At 47.4% G+C, this 23,927-nt stretch overlaps 2 protein-coding genes across 2 annotated transcripts in view; both read right to left on the bottom strand.

The window, feature by feature from the left end:
* Positions 1-5,975, bottom strand: part of CDKL1 (cyclin dependent kinase like 1) — a 35,476-nt gene extending 29,501 nt beyond the window's left edge. The window contains exon 1 of the mRNA XM_054028114.1: positions 5,367-5,975. Coding sequence (XP_053884089.1) covers positions 5,367-5,534 — 168 coding nt within the window. The 5' untranslated portion in view covers positions 5,535-5,975. The remainder of the gene's footprint in view (positions 1-5,366) is intronic.
* Positions 5,976-10,322: 4,347 nt separating this feature from the next.
* MAP4K5 (mitogen-activated protein kinase kinase kinase kinase 5) overlaps positions 10,323-23,927 on the bottom strand; it is an 83,408-nt gene continuing 69,803 nt past the window's right edge. Inside the window, exons 28-33 of the mRNA XM_054028118.1 lie at positions 22,728-22,905; positions 18,846-18,914; positions 17,379-17,471; positions 15,178-15,248; positions 12,462-12,517; positions 10,323-11,671 (exon numbers count right to left, since the gene is read on the bottom strand). Coding sequence (XP_053884093.1) covers positions 11,584-11,671; positions 12,462-12,517; positions 15,178-15,248; positions 17,379-17,471; positions 18,846-18,914; positions 22,728-22,905 — 555 coding nt within the window. The 3' untranslated portion in view covers positions 10,323-11,583. The remainder of the gene's footprint in view (positions 11,672-12,461; positions 12,518-15,177; positions 15,249-17,378; positions 17,472-18,845; positions 18,915-22,727; positions 22,906-23,927) is intronic.

The following is a 23,927-nucleotide window of genomic DNA, read 5'->3' as shown; positions in this document are numbered from 1 at the left end:
TTGGAGATACCACACAAACATCTCTCCAGAGTTTTCAATGCACCAGCCCAGCAGTCTTATAGCAGAGATCGCAATGGAGGGCGGCACTTGCCCATCATTGGCCAAGAATCTTTCACAGAACACAGCAGGGTTCTAACGCACCTCAAGACTGATGCATCCTTTCAGCCGGCTGTGGGTTTGAATGAGATACAAGTGGCTTATGCCCAGCCTGAAGAAGGGTCCCTGAACCAAGACAGCCCAGCCCATGAGCATTTTCACAAATTCACCCAGTGGCACGACTGCCACTAGCCAAACAGAGAAGATTTAGGGTCATCCCTGAATTTGTCCTTCAGCAGCAGTACACCAGTGGCTAATCCCATCTCCCGATCTCTGGAAAATCGGCACTTTTCTTCAGTGGGAACTGTGCTATGGTCATTCCTGTCTACCACACCAAGGCTCGACTACCATAATTCACTTCTACTTGGGCTTCCCTTAAGTTAGCCAGCTTCTGCCAAGCTGTCTGCAACTTGGTAGAGGAACACAGGCCTGGTGCCAGCCTCTCTCCACGAATTGCACCGCTTGCCCAAAAGCAAAGTGAGTCAGCGGAAGGCTTTTTCTCCTGAAGGGTCCAATCCAGCAGGCAGCCTCCACTTCCATTAGTCAGTCAGAGTCGAGCTCTCACCTCTCAGCACCTCATAGGATAAGGTCCAAAGTCTTCAGTGACCCTTTCTTCCTATGTCCACCCAAGGCAAATGAAATCAGCAGAGCTGACCTTGCTGTACATCCCACTGTTCTGGCCAGGGCAGAGTCTTCTTGACTCAAGTGTCTTTCCAGTGGAATTCCCCATCCCCAACTAAGTCTAACCAAGTGGACACCGAGTACCGCACGAGCCCCTATTGCTTGGTCAATTCATTGCCCTGTTTTCTCACCCTGCTTTCACACGGCTCTTCCTTCGGGCATTATTTAAAACTCTACTTGGCTTCGCCTGAGCACAGTACTATTGGGAACGAGCGCTGGGGCTGGGTTCCCCGGGATCAAGGTTTTCCAGCAGATTAAGTCCCACACGCCTCCTACAGGCACTTTCCAAAGCAAGCAAACGCCATTTCCCAGGCAGCCCCGTCGCTGGGTGAAGACTCAGGAAAGGTTCTGGAGCCGTTAGCACACAAATCTCCCTGGAATCAGCAGTGGTGGAGCTGGTCGTACATGATAAGATGACAATGTCCTGCTGTTTGACCTTTGGCAAATCCCGACCCCTCTAATCCCTCATCTGTCTTGTCTACTTGGGCTGTAAACTCTTTGGGGCAGAGACTGTCTCAGACTATGTATTTTTACAGTGCTTAGCGCAAACAGGTCCTGATCTCCACCAGGGCCTCTGTAACGCAGAATAATAATAATTAATGTGTTTGTTTGCAATCTGCGAGTAGCTCTTTGTCAAAGGCCCGTTCTCCATCTGAAGCCTACTCCTCCATAAGCCATACACCCTACAGAGCTGGATTTCTTTTAAAAGCCACGCCCACCTTTTATGTTTTGTAGTATATACCTTTGAGCGTTTGGTGAACTGAGGCCCTATGCACAGCACTGTATCAGCTGGCAACATTTGAAATTCATCCTTCTACAAACAGTCGGTATCGGGTTTCTATTGTCGGGGATACGGTTTATACAAAGACTGACCCTGTTTTCACAGTAGTACCTTTTGTATATTTCAAAGCCATCATACTCCTTTAAACTCTCTGCATACTCTGGCTATCCTTCGGAGCCAGCTACCATAGCTTGTTAGTTACACAAGCCTTTGTCCACAAAATATTTACTCTGCAGAACAACTAGTTATCAGGGGGCTTACATTTTTCACTGATGAAACATAATCTCATTTGATCTTGGACAAACAGTGTGTTGCCTAAGCCAAGAAATATCTTAATTAATTAATACATAAACAAACAATCTGTTACTATTTACAAAGAAAATGTTTAAAAGATAGTGGAGCAGGTCTCCACTTGTTAAATCAACATCACTCCAAACACACGTCTTTTGGTGATGACCCTGCAGCTTGTTGGGTTCTTGATTATTATGGGTGTGGGGAAGACGCATTTATCATCCAGGCTTCTGACAAGTAGCTTCAGTAACTATTATGTTTGTTTGCAAATCTTTAATGTTCACATAAAGCTTAATGCAGTTTGTTAGGAAGAATTATGCATCTAAACAGATAGAACTGCAGTTTCCCAGTTTGTTCCTGGCAGGGCAACAAACCTATATTCCCCATCGAGCCTGACCCTGCACCAACGGTGCTTTTTTCCTAAAATGGTTCTGGAGTCACTACCATGACTATAAACAGGGATCCGATCCTGCTTCAGCTGAAACAAATGGGTCTTCTACCACCGACTGGGATGGAAACAGGAGTAAGACTCGGCAGTCTTCTCACAGCCTCTCTCGCATCCGGACCCCACAGATTTATATAAACACGTGTAATAAAATACCAAACGGGACCATGGTTTATAGCAAGAGCAGCTTTGGGGACATTTTCAGAACTATTGTGACACACTGAAATCTCACACTTACAGCAACAGAAACGTTACTTGGTTCCCAACAAGCAAATTAAGATAATGGAAAAGAACATTGATAGCGGATAACGGTCTGCCACTGCTCCATAAATGCCAAGCAGAAAGTGGAGTCTGGGAAAAATGCCAGGTAGAAACCAGAGACGGGGGGAAATGCTAATACTGGGAAAGAAATCTCTAAACATTGAGCTTTAAATAAAGTTCATTTTTAAAAAGACCCTTCACTGAATATTTCCATGTTTTCTGTCAGGCTTTTTGGGCTAAAGCATCCTAAATTCTTGACTTACGGCTTATATAAATGACAATGTTCCATAATGTCTATTTTCAGCCTGAATAGGCCTAGGTGGCGAGTTATATGGGCCCATGGTGCCCCTGCTCCACCAGTATTTAAGAACGTGGGCCCGACTTCACCAGTGTTTGGGCTTTGAGGGGCCCAGGGGGACATGGGGTCCAGGGCAGCCTTGGGGGAGGGGGCTAGCAGGGGGCCTGGCCCCAGCCTGCCCCACTCCGCCGGCTCCCAGCGTCACTTGGGGGAGGGGGTGGAAGCCGGAAAGAAGCAGGGTGGGGGCAGGGACTTGGGGGAAGGTTTGGGGGCAGAGCAGGGGCAGGCTGGGTTGTTGGGTGCTGCCGGCGCCAAGCCCCCCACTAAGCCCCCAGGCCACCCTGGACCCCATGTCCCCCTGAAGTGTGGGGCCACCCCAAAGCACTGGCCCGGGGTGGTTACCCCGGTCTGTCCTATGGATGGGACGGCTCTGCTTGGACCCATTCTGGGCAGCACCAAAAATTATATAAACCTGGCGCCATGTGAATAGGAACGGGTTTGGTTGTCTGGGAGTTTCCCTAGGGTTTTTTTTTGTTAATATGGGTCATATTTAAGCGCACTACAAGCACTGTTTCTGATGGTTCCTTACACTGTTTTAAAGTATTTATTGTATTTTATTGTGAAACATACAGAGATAAATAAACCTTATTAATTTACAAACATGAATTTAACACGTGCGCACGGGCAGCCTGGAGCAGGATCGACAGAGCAGCGAGTTTCTCCCCAAGAGACCTGAGGAGCAGAAGCTACAAGACCTCTTCTCACCCCCTAGTTAACTAGTGAACAGGAGTCACTAGGTGTCTCCAAACTAAGGGCCCCACACCCCAAGCCCTTACGCAAACAAGCAATTTCAAACACGAGCTGAACGTTACTCACAGGGACAGGTCTGCAGGATCAAGGCCCAAGACAACGGTACTTCCACACCTGAAGTGGTAGTGGTTTGCACATGCTCCACAACCCAGCTTTGCCACCTACCACGATCATTGCTACTCTAGGAAGAGACAACCTAACTGGGGAAAAGAAGGTCTGCTTCTTGGGCTGCTGCTGGCCAATCAATGCAACTCTGGTGGGCTTGTAGGGAGGTATCTTATATACACACACGCTCAGGGCCAAAAGTCTGGCTTCCCTACCAACGAGGCCACTCGCAGAATAAGGTCCTACTCCCCACGAGTAAGCACAACAGCATCTGGCCTCATAGCTAGATTTGAGAAAACGGTGATGTTCGTACAATGCCAGTGCACGGACATCACTAATCTAGTCCTCTTTGGGCCACACTAGTTGTTAGCACAAGTTCAATTTACATGTTAAGTGAGGCACACGTATTTGCGTTGGATTGAGACTACACATTCTCCCCATCACACGTGAATTTCAAGTTCCTCCAAGTGCTCCAAGTCTTAACTCTCAGACTTCCCTTAACATCAGCAAGACCATGCGTTTCCCTACTACACACAGTCGCTAGTAAGGATGACCCAGCAGCATGGTACCACTATCGCTGCATCAACCAAATGGCTGTTTAGCAAATCTTACTACCAAAGGGACTCTCGGAAATCGACCACACAACCTCCATGTAACTAGCTCAGCTCTGTCAGTGGGGGCTTTGCTGGCTACCCCAGTTGATTTACCCACTTTAAAGACTGCTTAGGAAAAATGAATGTTTGGACCATTAAGCCATTTTATATTCAAGAGCAATGCAACCATCATCTAAAGCCACAAGAAATTATATAAAAAGCAACAGAGGGTCCTGTGGCACCTTTAAGACTAACAGAAGTATTGGGAGCATAAGCTTTCGTGGGTAAGAACCTCACTTCTTCAGATGCAAGGTGCCATAGGACTCTCTGTTGCTTTTTACAGATTCAGACTAACACGGCTACCCCTCTGATACTTAAGCATTATATACATTTCCTCCCTCTAATAAAAACTACTGATAAAGGAAAAGATTGTTGTTGCACTTTTCTCCCCAGAATTAAAATCAGCTCTGTTGGGATATTTATGCAGAACAGTTACACCCCAAAACATGGTTGATGATAGAGATACCAGACAGCTCAGGATAGCTGTGATTACAGGTGCTGTCACCACTCTACACAACAGCAAGGATGATAAAGAACTGTTACTGCTCAGGACACAAGCAGTTTGTAAGCAGGGAAGATTTATACCATCACTGGAAAGCCACAGGGAGAATCGGTTCGTGTCCCGGTCCTTCTGTGCGCAGAAGTGGAAATAGCTGTTAGATTTTGAAAATCACGAAGAGTGTCATTTTCAAAGAGCAGAGGGGAGGTAGCGCCTCAAATCCCGCTGAAAGCCAATGGGATTCCTTGGGCTGCTTTGGGAAATACCAGGCTAAATACAAAGACAGATGATATTGGTATCTGGGTTAGCGAGGTTTGGGGAAATTACCGCCCCAAGATGTTATTTGAATCGGAATAAGCAAAACCTTTGAGAGTTTAAACCCAACCCAAGCTACACGCAGTCACAACGGGGCAGTGTCAAGTCCTACAGGGCGAACAGCCCGTTACCTTTAACATCCGGATCTCTCGCAGGGCGATTTTCTTTATAACCGGATCATCTTCCGATTCTAGGAACTTCTTAATAGCCACGATCTGGCCGGTGTCTCGGTTCCGGCATTTGAACACCACCCCGTAGGAGCCTTCTCCGATCTTGCCAATTTTTTCATACTTCTCCATGGCCCGGCGAGCAGGTTCTCCGGGGCCGGCTCCGAGCTCGGGTGAGGCGGGGACCTTTCAAGGCACCTGATCCGAGTGCGCCGGGGCTGGAGAGCGGCACTAGCGCCGGCGGCCCCGCATCCCCCGGGACCCAAAGCCGGAGCCACGCGCCGTGGCGGGGAAGCGGCCAATCGCCCGCGTCTCGGCTCGGCGCAGAGCTCGCAGCTCGCCCCCGGTTCGCGTCCTGCCCTGGCTCGCCGGGCGCCCTCGGGAATTAAAATTTAATTCCCCGCCTGCTGGCGGCGCGGGTTGCCAGGGGACCTGCCTCTGCCTCTGCCGGGGGAGGCGCGGCCGCGCTGGGAGGAGCCGACACTGGATGCTCCTGGGCGGGCCCGGGGCGCCGAGACTGATCCGTCTCCAGCCCCGGCGGGGCCAAGCGGGGCGGCAGCACGTGGGTGGCCCCTCCCGGTCCTGCCTCTGCCCCGCGGGGAGAACCGGGGCGCTGGGCAGAGGCTGGGTCCCCCCCGGGGCAGGAGCGTTTCGCTGCCCGTACGTGGCAAGGGGGGGGCGGGGCTCAGGGCGGGGTCCAGGATCAGCCCCCCCGCGCCTTTTTTTTTGAAGACTGCTAAACTCTTGGATTCCGTGACATCTTGTCGCAGGGAGTTCCGCAGGCGAATGGTGCGGGGGTGGGGAATACCGTATTTCCTTTATCGTTTTAAACCTCGCCACCTTTTATTGTCATGAAAACGCCACTTGTTCTGGTGTTGCAGAGAGAACAGGGGCCCTTGGCCTGCCAGATCCCTGCCCTGCACACGCTCGCCCTGGGGTGCTAATGCCAACAGCCCCCAGCCCTGCCCTAGCCCTTCCAGAGTCATTGCTCTGCAAAGCCAAGATCCAGCCCCCAGTACCATCCGCAGCTGTGACAGTGCACCCACTCGATCAGCTCCGGCCCATGGAAATAGCTCGCCCCACACACTAGCCCAGGGACGGGCAAACTTTTTGGCCTGAGGGCCCCATCAGGTTCCTGAAATTGTATGGAGGGCCGGTTAGGGGAGGCTGTCTCCCCCCAAACAGCCAGGCGTAGCCCAGCCCCTACCCCCTATCCGACCCCCGGGGGCCCCTGCCCCATCCAACCACCCCCGCTCCCTTACCATCCCCTACCACCCCATCCAACCTCTCCCCTCTTCTCCTTCCTGACTGTCCCCCCAGGACACTTGCCCCCATTCAACACCCTGTTCCCCGCCCTCTGACCACCCTGACCCCTATCCACACCCCTGCCCCCTGAGAACCCCCAGAACTCCCCTGCCCTCTATCCAACTCCCCTGTTCCCTGCCCCCTTACTGTGCTGCCTGGAGGCGCTAGAGCCACATCGCCCAGAGCACTAGGACAGGCAGCCGCGTCGCCTGTCTGGAGCCAGCCACACCGTCACTACCGTGCAGCACAGAGCACCAGGTCAGGCAGCCACGCCACCGCGCAGCACAGAGCACCGGGTCAGGCAGCCACGCCACCGCACAGCACAGAGCACCGGGTCAGGCAGCCACGCCACCGCGCAGCACAGAGCACCGGGTCAGGCAGCCACGCCACCGCGCAGCACAGCGCACCGGGTCAGGCAGCCACGCCACCGCGCAGCACAGAGCACCGGGTCAGGCCACGGCGCTCGCAGCCCAGAGGATTGCGCTGGCGGCGCAGTGAGCTGAGGCTGCATGGGAGGGGGAACAGCAAGGCAGGGGCGAGCCTCCCGGGCCAGGAGGGTCCCATGGGCCAGATGCGGCCCGCAGGTCGTAGTTTGCCCACCTCTGCACTAGCCCGTTAGGGGATGTCTACCCAGCGTTTTGGAGCCAGGCCCCCACCCCAGTTGACAGACGGGTTAATGCTCTGAAATAGCAGTGTAGACAGGGCTTTGAAGGCGCAGCTGGGACTCTACAGCACAGGGAGGGGGAGGGGGGCTTCCACTTCAAAGTGCTGCCCACACAGCTCTTTCTAGAGGCCCCAGGCTGGCTCTGAACGGCTGGGGAGAGGTACCCTTAGAGACTCGTGTTCAAAAAGTAGCCGCAGGCCCTTAAACGCAGCAGCTCCTGCAGGCTGAGGTGTGGGGTGGTGGGAGCAGTATATTAGCCTGACAAGTGGCTCCAGGTGCACGAAAAGGAACAGCAGAGGGTGTTCCTGCTCTCCTTGCACCTGCATCAGCCTACATCTCCCTGGGAGAATCCAATGCTGAGAGGCCTCCACGCCCGCGTCTTCAGCCAAGAAAGTGAGCCCTACTCATGCCTGCCCTAAAGTCAGGTATCAATTTACCTCCCACTGTTCCAAACCAACCTAGAACAGGGCTTCTAGATAGCAACTAAAGTGCATGCGGCAGGGAGGCTGAAAGCAAAGAGAATATAAATGGAGTGGTGGTGTAGCCCTGTTGGTCGCAGGACGTTAGACACACAAGGTGGGTGAGAGAGAAGCTTTCACACGGACACAGAGCTCTTCTTCAGAGCTCAAGAGCAGCGCTGCATCGCTGGAAAGCGGGTCGGTCTCTCCCCAGCAGAAGCTGGTCCAATAAAGAGATTACCTCGCCCACTGTTCCCTAACACACACACACGCAGGAAAGTCTAGCTAAACAGTCTACAAGTCCAGCCTCAGCTCCAACCTGGCGGAAATGCAAGCGTTTAAAAACCAGCATCCACGTCAGAAAGTTTCCTCTCAGCAGCAAGCTGCCATCCTCTGAGGGCTCACCTCTCTGCTTGGAATCACTTTGGGGCTTCATTGATGTGTTGCACCTTTCCTCCTCAGCTAACGCAGATGTCACAACCACTGTGGCTGTTTCTCAGTTTACAATACATTTGATCACATTAATTAACCCCTTTTGCTTTCCTAATCTGCTGTTTGCATTTCAAAGAACTCGAGGAGCCTGTTTTAGTCTTAAAGTTGAATACAAAACTTGTTCACAGAATAATCAATACTTTGCCACCTTTCAAAGGTCCTGAGGGTGTGAGCTAACCTGGTATTTAGTGATGATAATTGCACCCTGGGGTATTTTATCCTGGTTGAAATGTTACAGAACATACAAGGTATAAACAATATTAGACAGACTTCAAATGTCGATAGCAGCTACAAGTCATGTGGGAAGAGACCATTTATGTCAAAGTGATGTTTGCTGTACGGCATTTTTATAGCTGTACCTTTTCTTCTGTTGTTTTAAAGCATGCCATACTCACAGATGTGTCCTACTTCTAATACAGTTAGAATAAGACTACACTAAAGCCACTGCACCTATGCCACTACAGAAGAATTCTTCTGACAACCTAGCCACACTGACAGTAGGGGTCAGATTCACCCAACTACAGCACTCAGGATATGAAATTTTGCCCAGTTCTGAGTGATGTAGCTTGGTAGATCTCATTTTTAGGTGTAGACCAAGCCTTAGTAATAAATCACCTTTACATATGGCAAAAGTCATTTCTATACTAGAAAATATAGCTAACTACCATTGCAAGTTTGTGACTTATTTTACCGCAACAAGCCAAGTGATAATACAAGGACATTCTGATACCACCATCTGTTAAAACTTTTCATTTGAAAAGTCAGCTCGAAAGTATCTTAAATGAATCCTCTCTCGCTCAAATACGTACACAGCTGAAAAAATATTTGCAGAAACAAAGTATTTTTATCTAGTTTGCTTTGCCGTTTGGGATTCTGTTAAAAATCTCAATCGCCACGGAGTTTTTGTACATTCAATTATTCAGTACATTACACGCACGCCCGGGCAGCCTGGAGCAGGATCGACAGAGCAGTGAGTTTCTCCCCAAGAGACCTGAGGAGCAGAAGCTTCAAGGCCTCTTCTCACCCCCTAGTTAACTAGTGAAGACTCCTAGAGAAGACTACTTTAGACCAGTGTTTCTCAACGACCAGCCCCTGGACTGGCGCCAGTCCCTGCGATTTCCTGGACACAGTTTAGGAAGAAATCAGCTGGGCCCTAGTATCCAAAACACTGCTTTAGAAAACAAAATAATATAATGACACAAACTCCTTCCCAATTCTTCAGAAATACAAAACTCGTGTGCTACTCCTGTAAAATTTCTGATACAATTTATAATTAGCCCCATTATTTCAACATTATCCTATCTTCAGTGTACTGTTTGGGAATATCTGTAAGGTCTTTATAAACTTCAATACAATTTCTGAACTAAAAACACTGACTTGATTTAACTGTCAAATCAATACTACAAAACTAGATTTGAATGACAACTTAAGTGGACAAAGCCTTTACATTTATGCAGTTCAATCTTTCCGCCAAGAGATCAGAACAATATGAACTCTAGATGCACCAAACAAGACACGACCCTCCTGATTCCTCACATGCACCAACTACCCATTGTTAATTTCAGCAATATTCATTATGAATCAAGCCGTTTGATTTCCAAAAGGACAATGAGGCTTTTCATTCTCTCGGCGGATCAGAGGACATCAAATCACTCATGTTTGCCTTAGAATCTGTCACCACAGCTTAGCGACAAAGCCTTTTGGTATTGTTACATTTACACGGTTCTGTTATTGAAATGAATTATGAAGGTTCTAACGTATTTCCCCATTAATTTAGCAGGTATTGAGATTGAATGGGACACCCCAGTATACAGTAGAATTAAGTGTTAAAATAAACCCTAACTTTAAATAACTGCTACTGCGTCAGCCTCTGCTTACATCGCGGCTAGAGTGTTATTCTGGGGTAGCAACACCCCTTATATAGGATCTGAACAAGTGTCTATCTGGTAGTGTTTAATTGTCCAGGGTACCATCAGAATGTTAATTAATGAGCACAGACAATAGGAAGCAATGTGACTCTTTAATGGAGGAATAAGGTGATAAAGTATGGATGACAAACTAAAAAGGGGGGAAGGGGTAAAAGGAGACGTGACCCAAAGCTTTATTATAGAATACTGCTTCTTATCATAGATATTTATACTATACAGCTGGGAAACAACCATCACTAAATGACAGTCTGACAAACAACAAGGTGAGCAACTATACATACAAAAAGCTTATAAGCATAGTTGCCCTACAAGCTCCCCTCTGGAATAGTATAAATAAAATACATGTTGTGGGCAGTTGGATACGTTATTTTCATTCCTTAAGGATGACCAGGCACAATCCACTTACCCTTCCGTTTAATTTCACACAGGTTATCCCTAATTTATGAAAATAAAGCATGTCTATTTTACATATACACTGCCTGTCAATGACACACACACACACACACTCACTCACACATATACTGTACACACCCACCCGCTAAGAACGTTTCAGGTGTCAATATTACATTTTGTATATACTCTACACCTATTATTTCAGTAAATATGAAACTCCCTTTTATGGCAACTCTGTAGGCAAAATGAATACAAAATACTTCGTTGTACAAAATTGCATTTATACAGGAACCACCAACATTGTACTATAACCCCCTTCAACAATGCACTACATCTCTACAAGGACCAAGAATCATCAAATCTTTATACAATTGTAAAAAATGCTAAGCTGCTCTGCAACCTTCTTTTGCTAAAAGTTAGATACATTACACCACTCTAGCAGCAGATTAATAAATAAAGATTAAATAGTCTATTTTACAAAGCCATACAGAATGGCATTGCTGATCCTTTCACTTCCTACGCAAATCATCTTTATTAAGAATAAGACTCGGTATAAAGAGGGACTGGCCGGCACTATATTTATATCTACAGGATACAAGGACAACCCAGAGGAAGTAAATACCTAACTTTTTATGGCACCTTTATTGCATTTTTTTTTAAAGGCTGTGTTTCCCTAGGATTAACAAATAAAGGACTATTTATCTGATAGCTTTTATTAAGCAAACGTGATATAACCAGCCACACAGTGGCAAGAGACAGAACTAGCCGTTTCCAGCTGTGAAAAGTACAATATTGATTTCTACCCTACAAACCAGATAATTAAGATATCAAGAAGAGAAAACGTAAGTTACAGTCCAGCTTGTATTTGAGTTTCCTTAATGGTTCTTTTTTCCTTATGTGATGGATTCATTCTCTTGTTATTTGCATTGGGTTACTGTTGCTTAGTAACTATTTTCATGTCCAGCCAAGATGTAGAGATTGCTGTGTGCAGTCGGGTTTTCTGTCGGCCTACTTTCTAACACTACAACCCTGCAAGTAAACACAAGCACAAAACAGAATGGGGTTAGCTGAAAAACAGAGATCCCACGGTTTAAATATTAATATTAAGAGGAGCAACTCCCATTGTTCACAGGCTCATAAGGTGATAGAGGTTTGTTGATATTCCTTTAATGCCTATTTAACTTATGTAAACAGCATTGTTGTAGCCATGTTGGTCCCAGGATATTAGAGACACAAGGTGGTTGAGATAACATCTGTTATTGGACCAACTTCTGTTGGGGAGAGAGAGAAGCTTTCGAGCTTACACAGAACTCTTCTTCAGGTCTGGGAAATTAAGGCCACGTCTAGATGTACAACTGTGCTTCTGCAACACATGTGGTGAAGACAAGCTCTCCCGTTGGCATAATAAAACCCACCTCCGTGAGCGGCATAAGCTATGTCGGCGGGACTAGATCACAATGTCTTGACTCGTAAGAACCACATGGCTACACGGCACAAAGCCGAGAAGGCTGAAGCAGTCTCAGCTAATGTGACAAATCTGGATTCAAAGAGCATCTCCCTTAAGCTGGTGGCTCCAGTCAGACTGCACCTGTTCCCTGCTTGCTTTTGCTGAAGAGACTCAGCCGGATGTTTCAGGGACTGAGATTAAAACGAAGCTTCGTATGTTAAACAAAACAAGTTGCTTAGGTTTGTTGCTATCTTATTCCAGACCTCAAGTCCCACAGAGAGAGAACCGTTCTGGATGGTAGTTGAATTTTAACTAGTTTTCAGCTAACTTATTTAAATTAATACAAGATTTAAGTTTCTTAAATATAACTACCTGTCTGATCCCAACAAGCGGAAAACCCTGGTTTCATCCGAAATCTCTTGGGTAACCTGCAAAAGAAAAGGATTAGTGGAAAGCTCCTTTGTATTGGTAAAGTAAAATACATGAATATGATTTAGAAGAGAAAATAGCCAGCCAGTTTCTTCAAATTACAGTTTTAAATAAGATTTAGTGCAAAATATAGAACCTTATACAGGCACTAAGTACAGCTTAGTGATTAGACCTCACAAGATTAATCTTAAATAGCTTGTAATAGTGATGATTAGCACACTGTAGGATTAGATGGTGGACTTGAGGGTACTTTGCTTAAATCTCAGCAGAGAGATTGAATTTCATCCACCACTGTGCAGAGTTAAAGAGACACTATCAATTTGATTTTCACAAGATGAATTTTCATTAGAATTAAATTTTCTGAGCCAGCCCTTCAAATCGTCCGTCCTGAATTTGTATAAAGGTTTAAAGGCACAAATGTATAAAGGTTTTTCTGAACCTTTGATGATATTTAGGGTGGGCCCAAGAGCCACACGCCTCATATAAACTATTTAGCTTAAAGGGAACGTTCAGTAGTGACTTGATCACAGTCTGTAAGTACCTACATGGGGAACAAATATTTGATAATGGGCTCTTCAGTCTAGCAGAGAAAGATAGAACACAGTCCAATGGCTGGAAGTTGAAGCTAGACAAATTTAGGCTGGAAATAAAGGTGCACACTTAACGGTAACAGTAATTAACCACTGGAACAATTTACCAAGGGTCGTGGTGGATTCTCCATTGCTGACCATTTTAAAATCAAGACTGGATGTTTTTGCAAAAGATCTGCTCTAGGAATTGTTCTGGGGGAGGTCTCTGGCCTACGTTACACAGGAGGTCAGACTAGCTGATCACAATGGTCCCTTCTGGCCTTGGAATCCATGAACATCAACATGCTTGGGCCCATCCCTCTCCATTCTCTGGACACACCTGCCTGATGCCTCTTTAGTTTCAGCTTGGTGCTGTGCTACTAGTAGATGCCCTCTTGTGTGGCCTGGGAAAAAGCCTGCATGCCATTTCCCCCAGAGCAGCGCAGGAGAGCAATGTCAGAACACGCATCTGACCATCCAAAACAGTGACACTGACTAGCCACACACTATTACAGTAACTCCTCACTTAAAGTCGTCCCGGTTAATGTTGTTTCGTTGCTGATCTATTAGAGAACATGCTCCCTGATAACGTTGTTTGGCAGCCGCCTGCTTTGTCCACTGCTTGCAGGAAGAGCAGCCCGTTGGAGCTAGTTGGTGGGGGCTTGGAACCAGGGTGGGCTGGCAGCCCCCCTATGAGCTCCCCGCTCCCCTAAGTTCCCTGTGCGGCAGCCACCCAGCAGACTATCAATTGCCAGCAGTCCAGCTGTCCCTCCCCCGCACACCCCAACACCCCTGTGCTGCTCCTGCCCTCTGTGTGTGTGTGTCTCTCTCTCTCTGCCATGCTGTCTCCCCTCCTTCCATCTATGCTGCCTTGTAGAGTGTGAGGCTACATTAACAACGTGTTAACCCTTGAGGGCTCAGCCGAGTGCTAGTTCATTGTTTAGCAGTAAGGCATTCGCTGAGAAATATCCCACCCTCTTCTACCCTCTGACTCCAACACCTCAACCAAGCTTCACAATCATCATTGCTGTGTACATACAGTATTAAACTGTTTGTTTAAAACTTATACTGTGTATATGTATTGTGACAAAGTTCCTCCTCTACCTTGGTGGGTCCTGCGCTTATTGGCGGATTTGCTCGCTTCACAAATTCATCCTGTGGGTCAGGAAATAGTCCAGAGACCTTCCCCTCTGGTAGAAGCTATATCCAGGTCAATTCCTCCTCTGTTTGATCAGGAGTTGGGAGGTATAGGGGGAACCCGGGCCCGCCCTCTACTCCGGGTTCCAGCCCAGGGCCTTGTGGACTGCAGCTGTTTAGAGTGCCTCCTGGTACAGTTGCACGACACCTACAACTCCCGGGATACTTCCCCATGGCCTCCTCCCAACACCTTCTTTGTCCTCACCACCGGACCTTCCTCCTGATGTCTGATAACACTTGTACTTCTCCGTCCTCCAGCAGTACACCTACTCACTCTCAGCTTCTTGCACACCGCTTGCTCCCAGTTCCTCACACACACTTCCTCTCCTCTGGCTCCCCCTGGCTTGACTGGAGTGAGCCCTTTTATAGCATCAGAGGGGCCTTAATTAGAGTCAGGTGCTTAACTGCCTCACCTCATAGACTTTAAGGTCAGAAGGGACCATTATGATCATCTGGTCTGACCCCCTGCAGGTTAATTGGAGTCAGGTGGTCTATTAGCCTGGAGCAGCCCCTGCTCTGGTCACTCAGGGAACAGAAAACTACTTATCCAGTGGCCAGTATATTTCCCTTCTGCTACTCTGCTGTTCCCAACTGGTCTGGGTCTATCACAGTGTATAGTCTTTTGTCTGGTGAAAAAAAATTCCCAGGAACCTAATTCCCCCCCCCCCCCCCCCATTTACATTAATTCTTATGGGGAAATTGGATTCGCTTAACATCGTTTCGCTTAAAGTCGCATTTTTCAGGAACATCACTACAATGTCAAGTGAGGAGTTACTGTATTATGGTAGCAATTTAGGGCCACAATCAGAATCAGCAACCTGGAAGCAGGTGCGAGGGGAAGATGAGTTTAAATTAAATTAAATTAATTATGGAAAGACCAGGTGAGTACTTACTTCATCTGACTTAAAGCTTTTGCCCTGCATGCCATGTTTCCAGAAAGCCAGCACACTGTCTTGAAGGCACACTACAAGAAAAACAAAATTAGACCAATGGGTTGAAAGGAGTTCTGTTGTCTCTGATCAAAGACAGCATTGGTGGGTTCAGTACAGGAAGTATGTCTGAGATGTTAATGCACAATTTCAGGCTCTAGGAAGCACCAAGTGAATATTACACATTGTACAGCCATGCTATTTTTCTAGGTCCTGCTTGCAGGGCCGGCTTTATGAACTGCGGGGCCCGATTCGAATACCCGGCGGTGGTCCGGGGCTTCGGCGGCACTTCGGCGTCGGGGGCTCCGCTCTGGGTCTTCCGCGGCACCAAAGGATCCCCCGCCGCCGCCGAAATGCCGCTGAAGACGGACCAGGTGAGTAAAAAAAATTATAAAATTAAAAAGGTGCCTAAGGCGCGGGGTCCTCTTAGGCGCAGGGCCCGATTCCGGGGAATCGGCCTAAAGCCGGCCCTGCCTGCTTGTTTCCCATGTGATCTCTCAGAGACTAACGGGGCATGCTGCTCAGTAGCTGATGCATCTGGCATTCAATGAAGTCAACTGAAACTTATAAACTAGTGATTGGGCTTTTCAAACATATCAACACACCGTACCTTTTTCTACATAAAAGGTATGTCTGCACTGCAACTGGTGGGGTGACTGTAGCTCGTGGAGGCATGCCTGTGCTAGCTAGAATTTGGCTAGTGCAGCTAGCAACAGCAGCAAGCACCTGGCTGCATGTGTTTCAGCATCACTTGGAACCCTGGGTATGTATTCACACTCCTAGCCCATGCGGCTGTGTTTTCACTGCTATTTTGAGTCCTGCTAGCTGGATTAAAGTTGGCATGAGTACGGCTACCCAAGCAGCAATCTCCTCCGACTGCAATACAGACATGCCCTTAGATTCATGTGCACTTGCTGCTCCCCTTCTCCTGTCATAAACCGGGAAGAGCTACTTATTCCTATTCCAATCCCTACATTATAAAACCGAGGCTCCCCAGAGCCACCTAGAGTGTAATAAATTCCAGAAACCATTCACTGAACAGCCATCTGCAAAGTGAGCTAGACAATTAGTGCAAGAGTCCTCAATACATCTTTCCATCTATTCATCCCTTCAGCATGTCAAAGGAAAGCGGTTTACGCAGTGTAGTTGCATTACAGTATAAATGACAGTGTATGTCGATCGCTGGGAATGGAGGGAAAGTTTTCTGACTGAGAATTCAACTGGATAATTATAACATTTCATGATGTAGGAAAGGACCACGTGTCAAATAAAAAAAATACTGCCGTGTCCCTTCACAGCCTGACCAGTTCTGAGATTCTGTTACACAACACCCTGCACTGCCTGGACAGATGACCATGTGACATTCATTCTTTTAAAAAAGCTACCCCAAAAATCTGTTGCCAAAGGGAAGATGCCCAAGGAACCCAGTGCTCCAAACGGCAAGGAACTGCTGGGTAAGAGTGAGCTGATCTTGAAACTGGGATTTTTATTAAAGGCTTTTCACCACTGACTCTGGTTCCAGAACAAGTTTAAATAATTCCAGTTCTGCAACAATTAACGTACAGTATACTAAATCCCCACTTTGGGGACCATGGATCATGGCAAGAACTCTCAGCATAACAATGCGCTGTTGTGTAGAGATGATGGCACACCTTTCAAAAACAAGACTGCTACACACCGTGTAAGAGCTGTGTATTATTAAGAAGGTATGGGCAAGCTAAATTGCTATCTGCAGGGTTTCTTTAAGTAAAATCTCAGCTTTGTTAAAAATTGCTCCAACCCTAATTTATTGCTACAATAAAACCCCTTAGATAAAAACGTTTCTTGGTGCTCTAGAAACGAAGAGGAACAGAGGAGAGCAATTTCTTTGTTTTTAATCAAGACAGGAGACATCTTATTTAAAACCAGCAGGAATTACACTAGAACAGAATTTCCAAAGATCGGGTTCAGTCTTGCAAACACAAGCTGGCATCTAGCCTATCCCCCTACGTAGTCAATGCAGTCAAGGAGACAACTCACCGCAATAAGCACTACACCAAGTAATAAGTTTTTGCAGTGTCAGACAATAAACTAACCTCGGCTAGAAAGAGCCATGCAATTTGAAGATAAAATCTTCTCTGCTCAAGGCTCAGTTCTTGAGAACCAGTCAGGAGATTTTTACTTACCTACAGATTCAATGCAGAAATCAAAACTTAGCTCAGAGGCCAGCTTCTTGCTCGATTTCAGCTTCCCTTGTAAATTCACAATTTTCACAAATTCTCAAGGGAAAAAAAGGACAAAATCAAGCTCAAAACCCGTTGCTGAAAAGGATTATAGACAGCTTTACATATAAAATGCTAACTACAACCTTCAGGCTTAAGAGTATTTTATTCCCATGTCTGGCTTTTATAGTTTGTACAGAATGAATCAAAGAGCATGTTTCTATTAATGCACAAGTAGATAAGACCGTATATGTATCTGTATGTTTGAGACTTTGCTAAAAGTCTTCCTAAAGTAGGGTTATTATATTTAAAAAATAAAAAAAAGAGGACACTCCATGGGGCCCTGGTCCCACCCCTTTCCCACCCCCAGCCCAGCCCCAACTCTGCCCCTTCCCCGCCCCTTCCCCAAAGTCCCCACCCTAACTCCGCCCCCTCCCCTGAGTGCCCCACATTCCCCCTCCTCCCTCCCAGCCACGCAAAAAGGGCTGCCCGAGCGCTACCGGCTTCACGGTTTGCCGGGCAGCCCCCAGATCTTGCGCCCCCGGCCGGCGCTTCCCCAGCACAGCTGGAGCCCGGGAGGGGAAGTGCCCAGCCGGGGGCGCAGGGTCTGGAGGCTGCCCGGCAAACCGTGAAGCCGGTAGCGCTCGGGCTTCGGGCAGCCCCCATGCCTCTGGACCCTGCGCCCCCAGCCGGGCACTTCCCCTCCCGGGCTCCGGATGCTGTGCTCCTCCCCTGACTCTTCGGCTCTGTTTAAGAGCCGAGCTGCCCGAGCGCTCCGGCTTCGGGTAGCCCCCATGCCTCTGGACCCTGCGCCCCCAGAGCCCGGGAGGGGAAGTGCCCGGCCGGCGGTATTTTTCCCGGACATGTTCGGCTTTTTGGCAATTCCCCCCGGACGGGGGTTTGATTATCAAAAAGCCGGACATGTCCGGGAAAAAACGGACGTATGGTAACCCTATCCTAAAGAAATACAAAATATATGACTATTCAAAGAAAAAAAGAAACAACCACCCTAACATGAAAGTTTGTATATTTAAATACACAAAAGTCACGACTGGGTTGCTACTGAAACCATTAACTTTTCAGCCACACTTCTGTGCATACAGATTCTTGTATTGCCAGGTGTGTTGTACAAGTTAAATTTGTGGTAAGAAACGAAGCTCTGAAAATTCCTGATTTTTGAGTATTCTATTCTCAATCATAACACTGCATTAAGCTTAAACAATGAAAACAAAAGACAAAATAAAGGATATATGTATTTTTTTAAGAGGGCTGCAAACCTGAAGGCTGCATGTATCTAAATCTTAACTAAAGCCCTGATATTGCAACGCTACAGTATAAAAGAGAACCAAAGAGCTGACATCTAATAAAGTAGCAATTGTGCCAAAGCAAAGGTTTCTATCCCACAGGTCCAACCATATAGACAATACTTACTGTCCAAGCAGACTAGAACGGTGTCTCTTTCCAGCTGTGTTACATGAATGGCATCTAACTGCTGATTGCCTTGTTAAAGGAAAACAAAACCAGTTTACATTACACCTTTAAAACCCGATCTTAGCTCCCCAAACCCTATATTCTACTTTGTGCGTTTGCCGCTCTGCATACAACCTTTACAGTTAGGGATTTCTATTCTTGTAGAGTCATTTTTATTTCTTTTAGTGGTGGCAAGGTTAAAGAAACCAATTCTCCAGCTGAGGTGAGTCAGCTGCTTTCTGACCCCTTTGTGTTATGGGAGAGGAGCTCAGGATCGAGTCTTGCCTCTCAAAAAATTGGGCTTTTAAAACAGAAACCATAACTCTGAAGGGACTACTGTCTGCTTGTGACAGCCTGCCAAGAACATATCAAATCCGCTTTAGAGGGTGTTCGCAACAAGGTACAATAGTGAGTGGTGGGGATCAGCACAGGACACGTCCCCCTTGGAGAATTCATGTTTGGAGATGACAATCTAGGAAGCCCAGCGTGACTGATAAGTTAAATACTAACAGTTTATATAGCTTTAATTCATAAATGAGCTCACCCACTAGTGCTGTTAAAAAGAAGCCTTTAAAAGTGGAAAGATGTGTCTGAATCAGCTTAGCGGAGAAAAAAGTAATCAAGGTAGCAAATAGCTTTTGAAGAGAAAGGAGAACTTTTTCCATGGCATAAATGGGCAACGGATTACAAAAAAGGTCTATGTGAGGCCACAAAAGAGAGGCATGCACTTCGCTGAGGGTGTCCAGAGAGGAAACGGGGGAACAGCACAGAGACTGCCCTTGGAGGGACATGGACCAAGTAACTACACACTGAGCTCTTAGCTGAGTGGGTCATGTTCTGGTTTTCAAACATCCACTTTAATACATGGTGCTTTTAAAATGTAAATTAAATTGGAGCTGGGCAGAAAATGGACTTGGAAAGTGGAAAATGGACCAGCCTCCTATGTGATGATTAAGTAGGGTTACCATATTTCAATAGTGCAAAAAGAGGACACTCCACGGGATCCCGCCCCCGGACCTGCCCCAACTCCGTCCCTTCCCCACCCCAACTCCGCTCCCTCCCCTGAGCACCCCACATTCCCCCTCCTTCCTCCCGCCCCCCGGCTGCTGCTGCGCTGGGGAAGTTGCTTTGGCCCCCTCCGCGGTGGAGAGCGGCGGGAGCTGGGAAAGTTGGAGCCCGGAGAGGAGTCCCCTTACCATGCCTCCCTATTTTCCCGGACATGTTCGGCTTTTTGGAAATTCCTCCTGGACGGGGATTTGAGGACCAAAAAGCCGGACACGTCTGGGAAAATCTGGACGTATGGTAACCCTACCTCTGACACTCACCTCTCCCTCCACTGGAGGGACTCCCCTTGTCCATACCTGTCCCGGGGCCTTCCTTTAAAGGGGCATCCCCATATCAGCGGGGTCTACTTGGAAAAGATAATATTTATTCCCTTGTGTGGCAGAGCTGGGCTGTGACAATCCAACCCAGCATGAGTACTGTGAGAAATGGGGCACAACACTAACCAAGGCAGTGTCATTTCAGGGACTGTATGGGCCTCGAAGTTCAAACAAACAAGTTATATAAAGTCCTTTTCTTTACTGGGAAGCCAAATGGAAGTTTTTCTAGAAGGGTATTTTTAGAAATCTCATTATAATGACAAATTTCAAGCTCAGTTAAATAATTTTTTTGTGAAATGATGCAGAGCACCATTAGTAGAGAGACATGAATAGAGAGAGATCCAAGCTGCTTTGCCTGATATTGTGTAAAAATGTGTGTAACTTTGATATAGAACGCCTTGCCAAACTAATTATTGAAGCATATGCAACCATCATCGTAGACAGTGACTTGTTTATACTGCTCTATATACTATACCAGTGTTTCTCAATCTGGGAGTCGTGATTTATTTGATAATTTATATGGTAAAAATGAGAAAATAAGCAATTTTTCAGTAATACGGTGCTGTGATACTTGTATTTTTATGTCTGATTTTGTAAGCAAGTAGTTTTTAAGTGAGGGGTACTCAAGACAAATCAGCCTCCTGAAGGAGGTACAGTAGTCTGGAAACTTTGACAACCACTGCTCTAATTGACCTGGATCAAGAATGTCTTTGTTTTACTTTCTATTTCTATAGTAAGGCTATTGGGATCTCAGCATTAAAATACAGTCTCAGAAGGATTTTTTGAATCATGTTTTTAAGAAATTTCATAAATGGACCACTGCACTTCCCCCAAATTAATGAGTCTGATGTTTCATTTTTTAAGACCAAAGGTCCCTGCACCTTCCAAGTATTAGAGTGAGTTGTTTTCCAGAAACCCAAAGGTGGAAATTCATTAGCAATCTATTTGTGGGTAATACATTTTATAGTAACACATAAAAAGGAAGTCACAACTGGTCTAGTCAAATTTGCTTCCTGCCCTCTAGTCAGGACATATCTCCCTGCTGTCAACAGTTCTCTCCAGAAACAGCAAAAGAAAGATCCCAGATCAATCTATGAAACTGAAAAAGGTATTCCCAGAAACACTGAGAAAATGAATGCCAAGGGCTTTTGTTACACTTTACCAGGGAGATCAGGAGTGAATGCACCAAACCGAAAACTCACTGCTGCGGAAATGAACACTCAGGGCTAGACTCTGCTTGGAGACAGCAGAATCTGCTACCATTTGCTGCTCTGAGGTGCACAGTGCCTCACAGAGCTGGGGAAAGGAGGCAAGACCGTGGCTGGCAGTGCAGGAGAGAGTAAGGTGCCTCTGCGCTGCTATGGGGCCGAGCACCCCCCGTCACCGGGCCCCCGAGGCGGGGGGTGAGGTGACACCCCCACGTGCCCCAGGCCGGGCAAAGCCGCGGTGGGGTCCCTGTCCCTTTAAGAGCAGGGCTGGGCTGAGCTGAGCCAGCGGGTAGTGGCTCTGCTCCCGGCTGCAGGCTGATGCCGGAGCCTGGGCTGACAGCCAGGCTCGTCTCCTGCACCAGCTCTGGGCGAGGCTTTGCTGCGGCTCCCCCAGTCCCCCCGGGCCGGGCCGCCACACGGTGGGGGGAGAGGGGGTTGCTTGAAGCAGGGCAGGACCCGGTGGGGCCGAGGGCTGAACAGGCCCGGCAGGGCAGTGCGGGGGCTGCTGGAGGGGGAAGCTGGGGCATGGCCTCAACCCCCTGGGGCTGCCTGCCCCGCGGAGGAGGCAGAGGGGCGCAAGCCGCAGCAGGACCCCAGCCCCGCAGGGGAGGGGATCTGGGGCCAGCCCAGGGAGGCAGGAGCAGCCCGGGGGTGCTGGGCGTGTGCAGGGCAGAGCCCCGGGAGAGCCCCAGCCCCGCGGCGGGTAGTGCTGAGAGGAGGAGCCCACGGCCCCCGGCGGGCGAGGGGAGCCCCAGGCAGGGGGAGCCGGGCCGCCCGCACCCACCGCTTGCGGCCGCTCCATGCTGCTCCCAGTACCGCTTTCCGCTGGCGCGGCTGCCCTGTTAGCCGCTTTTGGGTCTTTAAATAGCCGTCTGGGGGAAATCCCGGACATTTTTAGCTTTTTACAAATTACCCCCGGACAGCTATTTAAAGACCCAAAAGCCGGACATGTCTGGGGAAACCCGGACGTATGGTAACCCTATATTAAGTAGAGGGAATTAAGTAATTTTTAACACCAGAAGGGTTCCCCCAACTTTTCTCAGGAAGTGATTTTATATCTTACTATAAAACAGTTATGCTCAGAAGGCCAGAGCACAGAGAGGAAGATGCAATCCAGGCTGGCATGGCACTGCAAGGCGTATATCTAGATATGTATGCGTGCCTCAAAAATTAACTGGAATCAAGCTGGTAGAGAAAGTGTTTCTACATTACTTAGAATGCCAGGTTCACACACTAGACCTCCAAAACCTTACCTGCACCAATTTCTGTAAACCATGAAGAAGCAGAGTTCAAGTTGATTGTCTCAAACTGAACTACTTGATTTGGTTCTGTGCCCTTACTGATAGCCACACAAACCATGGGGTATTCCTGCTCTGGTATCACTAGCATTTCAAACACATTCAGAGGGGTTGGCAAAGGAAAATCAAAGTGCTGAAAAAAATTAAGATAAATCAAGTTTAGAGGTTACTTTTATGTAGCATGTAGATAGGCAGCCTAAAAACGGACATGCACAGTTAATGAGAGATACTAATGAATATCAGAACATAAGAACGGCCATACTGGGTCAGACCAAAGGTCCATCTAGCCCAGTATCCTGTCTACCGATAGTGGCCAATGCCAGGTGCTTCAGAGGGAATGAACAGAACAGGTAATCATCAAGTGATCCATCCCCTGTTGCCTGTTCCTAGCTTCTGGCAAACAGAGGCTAGGGACACCATCCCTGCCCATCCTGGCTAATTGCCACTTATGGACCTATCCTCCATGAATTTATCTGGTTCTTTTTTGAACATTGTCATAGTCTTGGTCTTCACAATATCCTCTGGCTAAGAGTTTCACAGGTTGACTGTGCGCTGTGTGAAGAAATACTTCCTTTTGTTTTAAACCTGCTACCTATTAATTTCATTTGGTGACCCCCAATTCTTGTGTTAAAAGAAGGAGCAAATAACACTTCCTTATTCCCTTTCTCCACACCAGTCACGATTTTATAGACCTCTATCATATCCCCCCTTAGTTGTCTCTTTTCCAAGCTGAAAAGTACATAAAAGGTTGCTACAAGGAGGAGGGAGAAAATTTGTTCTTCTTAACCTCTGAGGATAGGACAAGAAGCAATGGGCTTAAATTGCAGCAAGGGTGGTTTAGATTGGACATTAGGAAAAACTTCCTAACTGTCAGAGTGATTAAGCACTGGAATAAATTGCCTAGGGAAGTTGTGGAATCTCCATCACTGGAGATTTTTAAGAGCAGGTTGGACAAACACCTGTCAGGGATGGTCTAGATAATACTTAATCCTGCCTTGAGTGCAGGGGACTGGACTAGATGACCTCTCGAGGGCCCTTCCAGTTCTGTGATTCTAAGTCTCAGTCCTTTTAGTGAGAGTTATTCTCCTCTCAATTGCCTATGTAATTCAAACTACTACGCACAATCAAGGAGAGTATATGCCCAAAAGAATGGAA

The sequence above is a fragment of the Malaclemys terrapin genome, chromosome 4, assembly GCF_027887155.1.
Source record: "Malaclemys terrapin pileata isolate rMalTer1 chromosome 4, rMalTer1.hap1, whole genome shotgun sequence".
Lineage (NCBI taxonomy): Eukaryota > Metazoa > Chordata > Testudines > Emydidae > Malaclemys > Malaclemys terrapin.
Note: the sequence above shows the minus strand (reverse complement) of the source record. Positions and strands in the feature narration are given on the sequence as shown.